The 7,464-nt window shown below is 40.9% G+C and overlaps 1 protein-coding gene across 1 annotated transcript; it reads left to right on the top strand.

The window, feature by feature from the left end:
- Positions 1–888: 888 nt before the first annotated feature.
- On the top strand, positions 889–5,770 carry FIBIN (fin bud initiation factor homolog). The gene has a single exon (XM_058856729.1). The coding sequence runs from the start codon at positions 1,020–1,022 to the stop codon at positions 1,644–1,646; it is 627 nt and encodes a 208-aa protein (XP_058712712.1). The 5' UTR covers positions 889–1,019; the 3' UTR covers positions 1,647–5,770.
- Positions 5,771–7,464: the final 1,694 nt, after the last annotated feature.

Genomic DNA, 7,464 nt, shown 5'->3' with positions numbered 1-7,464 from the left:
CATCTCAAGTGTCTGGCTTATTTTCCGAAAATTAAAAAGTTAAAATAACTGTAAGCACCATAGTTATTTACAACATGCAGAAAGTGTCAAGATGATAGTTAAAGTACTTACTTTATAGAGGTAATATAAATATTGTTGCATGCAAATCTCTCACAAACAGCAGCAGGAATTTTTACTTTGGATGACTGCAGGATTTGGTATAATCTTTGCTAGGTGGTGATTTTTTTCCATGAAAGAGGAAAATTACATGAAAGGAGTTGCTAACTTTACAGACCCTTTCTTTTTGTGATCTCACCTTGATTTAACAAATCAAAAATGGTAGACAGATTTCTAAGTTACATGCACGGTTCAGCTGTGCCACAATTCTGCTACTAGATTCACCCAAAATATGGTTTCATGAAAAAGAAACACTTCTTATGAAGTCAGCCCTGTAGGATGCACTGTAATGGGTTTTCCTTTAACACATCAGATATTTTGTTTAAGAACAAATTTTGTGTTTCATTTTCCCACCTTACCCTGTCAAGGTTTATTGTTTCACACTTTATACTTCATCCTGCATCTTTCCCCATCCCAAGTTTTTTTATCAGTGACCAACCACGCGGCCCGAGCAACTTGGAGAAGCCCCTCTATCCCAAGCCCTGCGTTTGAGCCGCTGTACAGAGTAGTCATTTCTAACGGGAGGAAGAGCAGAGCTGAGTAAGGCCAGGTTTAGGGGTTTTTGTTTATTAAGAGGAGAAGGTTTACGTGTGGGATGTCCCCGCGGGGGCGGTGCTCAGGGAGCCCTGAGGCCGGTGCCCGGGGCGGGGGGAGGCCCGGCCCGGCCCGGCCCTGCCTGGCGCGGCGCGGGGGCCGCTTCCCCCTCAGCGGGGCTTTAAGAGCGGCGCGGCGCACTCGGCCCCACACCGCCGCCAGCTCTCCGGCCGCGCTGTGGAGCTCGGCAGCCGAGCCCAGGACAGCGGCGGCGGCACCGGGGACACCCATGCGGCACCGCCGGCCCTAGGCTGCCCGTCGGCCGCAGCATGCCGCTCCCTCTGCGCCTGGCGTGGCTGCTGGGGCTCTGCAGCCTCTGCCGCGGCTACTTCGAGGGGCCGCTGTACCCCGAGATGTCCAACGGGAGCCTGCATCACTATTTCGTCCCCGATGGGGACTACGAGGAGAACGACGACCCCGAGCGGTGCCAGCTGCTGTTCCGGGTGAGCGAGCAGCGGCGGTGCGGCGCGGCGGCGGCGGCGGGCGGCGGGCTCAGCCTGCGGGAGGAGCTGACGGTGCTGGGGCGGCAGGTGGAGGACGCGGGCCGGGTGCTGGAAGGCATCGGCAGGAGCATCTCCTACGACCTGGACGGGGAAGAGAGCTACGGTGCCTACCTGCGCCGCGAGTCCGCCCAGATCAGCGACGCTTACTCCAGCTCGGACCGCTCGCTGAGCGAGCTGGAGGGTAAATTCCGTCAGGGGCAGGAGCAGGGCGGCCGGGAGGAGTCGCGTCTGGGCGACAGCTTCCTGGGGCTGCTGCTGCACGCCCGCGCCCTGCTCCGAGAGACCCGCCACGTCTCCAGCGGGCTGCGCGACAAGTACGACCTGCTGGCCCTCACCGTCCGCAGCCACGGCGCCCGCCTCAGCCGCCTCAAGAATGATTATCTCCGCGCCTGAGACCGGAGCCCCCGGGCCAGCTGAACACGGACTCCCCCCGGCTTCAAGAGACCCCCCAGCCCTGCCGCCGGCCCCCTGGAAGGCACAGCCCTGGCGTCTGCCTGGAAGGAGCACCTCCTTGGACAAATCCTAGAATTATTAAGGTCGGAAAAGAGCTCCGAGATGGAGTCCAAACCTTTGACTGAATACCACCACGCCCATTAAACCATATTGAGAAGTGCCACATCTACTCGTTTTTGAACATTTCCAGGGATAGTAACTCAACCAAAATACATTCTTCTTCATGGAAAAACCTTATTTATTTTACCTTCTAAACAAATAGCACAATTCTATAAACCAGGAAGTTCGAGGTATGTTTAAGTTAATATCCCATATTCAAAAATCTCTGTTATATCATTCGTCTTTGGTTGCAAAGTGAAGTAAGCTTTCTCATCTCTGATTCCCTGTTGTTTGTTTTTGTATCACCTGTTCTGCTGTGGCTCACCTGCCCTAAGTGTAGTTGAAGTGAGGTGCTGGCCAGCTCCTTCCAGACTCCTGTGTAGCAAATACTTAAATTGCTTTTGTTGTTAATCCTTCAGGGTGAAACCTCTGGCCCTCTATTAACTTCCTTTCTAATGATATGTATTATATGCTTGTTCAAAATTGTTCCACTACATTAAGCTGTGATTTTCATTTGTGTTTGGAAAGATGGGAACTATTCTGGCAGGATTTGTACTTCCAGGCTTGCTTATCTGTGACTCTAAGCTATCATAACCCTAAAAAAGCAGCCAAAAAGGCTTATGTCAGATCCTGAGAATGCCGGTGGAGATTTTTATAGCAAAAAGAATGAGCCCTAGTGGTGATTGGAGTTTGGGATCCCAGATTTGAGAGCCGGGAGCATGTTTCTAAAGCAGAGGAAAAGGTTTTGTCTGTGCAAGCACATTGACTTTTCTTGTTGGTGACTTTGTACTTTTGCTAGCTAAGTTATTAATAAAACTTTGTGGTCCTAGACAATAGCAAAAGTGCCTGGTGGGATGGAGGGTGGGGATTATTTGGGTTTTTAGACTTACTGCTATTTAACTGACAATTTGGGGTAATGTGGCTATTAGGTTACAGACACTGCAGGCAGAATACCTGTTTGGATGAAAAAAGTTTATAGGTTGTTGTAATAAATATTTGAAAACAATGTTAAAGTACATTTTTGTTACTAGTTTTCAAGAGGCTGTTGATTTTAAAACATTCTGTTGAAATGTGTCTTTTCAGCAAAAAACTGAGTTTGTAGCCCCTGCCAAGTGAAATAACTTGCTTTTTAGTAAAAACAAATAAAAATTTACGAACTCATGAGGTAAGCAAATTTCATTAAAAGCAACAATACAAAAGGACTTGTAGGGCAGACTTTTATTTTTTAAGCTGTTTTAAGTGCTTATTGCACTGGAAGAAAAGCTGAGGTACTTTTGAGGTCTGTTCTTGTTAAACCTGCCACCATTTAGTTATACTTCAGTCCACGAACCATTCAGTGGGTAAGTTACTCAGCAGTGCAGTGGGTCAACATAAGTCAGCTTGGACTGGAGTGCTGAAGGAACCAGGAAAGTCTTGTGAAGGTAGGTATCTAGAGAACCAGACAGCTCATTTTGCTGAAGGCAGTGAAGTGTAGCCTACTAGCAAGATACTTTAGATGTCACTTTGCATTTTTAAGTTCTCACTATCTTTAAAGATCTTTTGAAAAAAGGAAACATTTTAATTATTGACTCTGGTGGAGCCACTCAGTGTTATTTTTCTGTTCTCAAGTTAGGAAGTATATGACAAGTTCTAGCTCTTTAAAAATTAATATAATTGTGATACACTCCTTGCCACTTGGGACAGATGGCACAACTCACAAGAGTGAGCCGAGTCACTGAGTCTTGTGTGCTCACTAATTATTTATAGTGAGCACACAAATGCTCATAATAGCATTTCTGAGCTGGACCAAGCTCCAGAAGTGCCTGAGACCAGGCTCCCCCAAAGATGTCATGCAGTTCCATTTGTGGCCGGAGGCTTCTTAAAGAAAGTTTTAGTCTCTGTTTACCTACTTTCGAGTCGTTTGCTATAACATGAATTGTAAACATCAGAAAATAAACAAAAATTGCATGACCATGCTATATTTTTAGGTATATGAGAGCAGTAGTTAAATCCTAATAGAAAAACAGAAGTGGTAGTGTAAAATACAGCTTCTTGAATATGCCTTAAGAAGCTTGACTGTTCTATTTGCAGTAGCTAAAGTTTGGTCAAGCTGAAACTATTCCAGTGTATGCAGCATACCAAAAGAGTAAATGTTTGCAGAATGTTTACTTTTCAAAGCAGGGGATGTGTAGTTATTTACAGTATAACTCATTCCACTCAGTGCCCTGTAAATTGTCATCTAATGAAATAAGACTGTGGTACTTTACAATCCACACTAATGTTTCATATGATAAATATGACTTATTGACACTTTTTATGTTTCAGAAAAATACAAACATTTTTATATTTGAAATATGGCAGAATTCTGATTTTGTTTCAGTAGCATTGATTTTGGAAGGCTTTAAATGGTCCTTTCAAGGAGAAAATGAAGGTATCTGAGTCTGGTCTATGTATAAGTTTTATATTTAATAAATCTTACCTTATGTGGGTTTGATGAAACCAGTACAAAAATATTTTCGGACATTTAAATCTATTAGAGCTTGATTTACATAATTTTGGCTGACCTAAGCAAATGTCTATGTTAAATATATAATTTTCGAGTCAGAGCTGATAAATTAAATGGTTTTTATAGAGCTGCCTGCAAGAACTGTGTGCTTAGTCATATTCAGCAGTTTAAAGTGTTAAATTCTATTTTTTTCTTTAAAAACTATGAAAACCATATATTGCAATAGTCTTTGCAACCTTATAAATGTCCTGTTGTTTCTTTTTATCTGGTAAAAAATTATTTGTTTGGAAGGTATGAAGATCCCCCAGATCAGCCTATTTTAAATAGCAAAGGGTCTTTTATCATTGAAAATTTGGTAATTATTTTTAAGCAGAGAGCTTTAAAAGGATGATTGTAGCAGCAGTCATCTCCATGATGTCCTTCTGTTATGTTAAAATATTGCATTGGTATTAGATTATTTTTCCTTTTGCAGGATGCAGAAGTTCGAGCTAAAATTAAGCTGACAGTGGGGTGTATTTTTTAGTTTACTGATCATTTCCAAAACATGTCTTATTTCTGAATTTATTAAAGAGTTGATGGTACTGAAGAGCAAAAGACTACTTTCTGGAAAAAAAAATGCTGCAGCTGGAACAGTCATAGAGAGCTTACTTAATACTTAAGTTTTTCATAAAGATGAACAGGTTGCCCAGAGAAGATGCTGTGTGGATGAAAGTTTTCAAGGCCAGGCTAGATGGAGCTCTGAGCAAGCTGGTCTAGGGGAGGGTGTTTCTACCCATGGCAGGTGGATTGAAATGAGATGATCTTTAAAGTTCCTTCCAGCTCAAAGCATTCTATGATTAGAGTCAAACCAAGGCACTAAGGGACTCACCTCCACTCCTCTCCAGGTAGCTCGCTATTGAAGGCAGTGCTGTGATGTGGATATTCTCACATCCACTGATACACACAGAACAAACTCAGAGCATGCACAAAACCATTAACAAAAGCTGAGAAAGAAAAGTCTACTTGTGTGGTGCCAAGTTCATGGCTAGGAATTCAGAGGTGAGCGTGCAAACTGGATTTTAAAGCTGTAACTTCCACTTTCACAGGTTGACTTACCCAGGACCATCCTCAAAAAGAGACGTCAAGTGAAGCTTTCAAAAACCTCGTGAGCCTTTAAAAAACCCTTATGTGTGCCAAGCTGGGGTGTATGTATTGTCTGAAGCTAAATTGTTGCTCCTGTGGGTTGTCATGTACTCAGATGCAGTTTGGCAAGACATAAACCTCATAAGCAAAAAATATACCAGGCTTAGTCACTAGGAACAGCCTTGTAAGCTACAGAGCAATGGCAATAATCTTGTCTAGGAAATGTGTATTTTGTGGAGAAAGTCTATTGGATGTGTCTATTACTGTTTATTTAGATGGTCTTCATGTTGCTTTACCAGTTTCTTGCTCATGCTTCTTGAATATCAATTTTGTGATTATTAAAGAAGTTTTCAGCTAACACTGAAGTGTTGTGAGTGAAGTGCATTTCACAGCCACTGTTCCTGAAGGAAGCCTTGGATTCAAAGTCTGTAATTTTTCTGCATTTTAAAATGTATTTTAACTTGCAGTTCATTGGGGAATTTGTTTTGTATTACTTAGATATTTTTTTTTGTGAGCCATTAGCAAAAAATTGTTCAATTTGTGGATCTGTATTTCATTCCTATAATATGTGAAATTGGCAAAAAAACCTGACTGTGCTACATGCTTCTTTAAAAAGCTGTTATTAGAACATATGTGTAAAAGAAGACTAAAACTACCTATTTTATTTTCTTCACTGAGTTGTCATCCTGGCTACAAGATCAATTTATAACTGGAAAAGGCAGAATTTAATGACTACCTCTGTAACAAGGAAAACATATGGTCTCCATAACCATTACATTTTTAATGATGTGGCTTGGACAGAGTCATTCATGTCTGTGTAGAGTCATTCCTCCTTGAAAACTGCCTTACCTTAGGGAGGTACTGCTGGCAGTCTCCAACATGCCATTAACATTCTTTCATAAGGAAAGACAATGCCAAGAGTATCTTATTTTCTCAGATGACAACCTTCCTTGGACTGTGTACACCCCTTGGAAGTGCTTAGAAATTCTGTATAGTAGTCATTGTTCGTGTCTAAGCTTTCTTGGGGGGAGAGGGGGAAGGAAAGTCAGTAGAGAACGCTGGTTTAGCAGAGAGATTGATTATCCAGTGAAGAGGATCATGTGAATATTGTGAAGAGTGTGATGACCAAAAAAGCTATGTACTTGCATCATATTTTCCGTACATTTTTCACTCTGCAAATTTTTCCCTGTAACAGGAGTTACCAACATAGAGTTTTAGTGTTATAACAGATTTATTAATTTATTATTAATAATAATAATTTGGTATTACATACTCGGTATATAGTGTAAATACTATTATTTACACTAAGAATTTGGACACACTCCAAACTGCAAGGTGTTTTTTTCTGTTTACTTGTTATCTCTTCTCAAAAATAATATGATTATGATTTTCAGTTTAGTGTTAGGTTTTAATCCATGAAAATTAATTCAGGTAACTTTTAGTTTTAGTTTCTCAGCTGAATTTATCTAAGACCTTGTTCTGCCTTTTTCAGGGTAATGATAAAAATTATTTCCTTTACAGTTTCTGTGTGGACAGCTTCTTGGTTAATGAAGAGCAGTCAATTTTTCTTAGTAGCAGGCTTTGTCCTTTTTCAATTAATATGATTTAGTTTCTAATTTTATGTAATTCATCTGAGATTTGTATTAAAGTAATGCACTTTTTACTCAGGACTCAAACAGAGATACAACAAAATGCAAGCTAATTCATTATCTATATATATTTTTTAATATATATCTTAATATAAATTAGGATGCTATTAGATTTGTGACTTTAAATAGTATCTCACATACTAATTTCAGAAGAGTAACCCTAGAAAAAAAGAGTGAATGAAAAAGAGGTAAACCTCACTCAGATTTTTTTTTCCTTATATGAGTGCAGAGGAATTAATGTACATCAGGAATGAACTGAAGTTCAATGTGTGCTCATTTACCCTAGAAGCTAATTTGCAGCCAGGTCCAGTTTTCATTTCTAACACTTATATTTCTTTGTCAGTTAGGTTTTTCAAAAAGTCAGACATCCCCTTGTACTACTTGTAGATTTTATAAATCAACA

The sequence above is a fragment of the Poecile atricapillus genome, chromosome 1 (genome assembly GCF_030490865.1).
Source record: "Poecile atricapillus isolate bPoeAtr1 chromosome 1, bPoeAtr1.hap1, whole genome shotgun sequence".
Taxonomy (NCBI): Eukaryota; Metazoa; Chordata; class Aves; order Passeriformes; family Paridae; genus Poecile; species Poecile atricapillus.
This window is presented reverse-complemented; position numbering and strand designations above follow the sequence as displayed.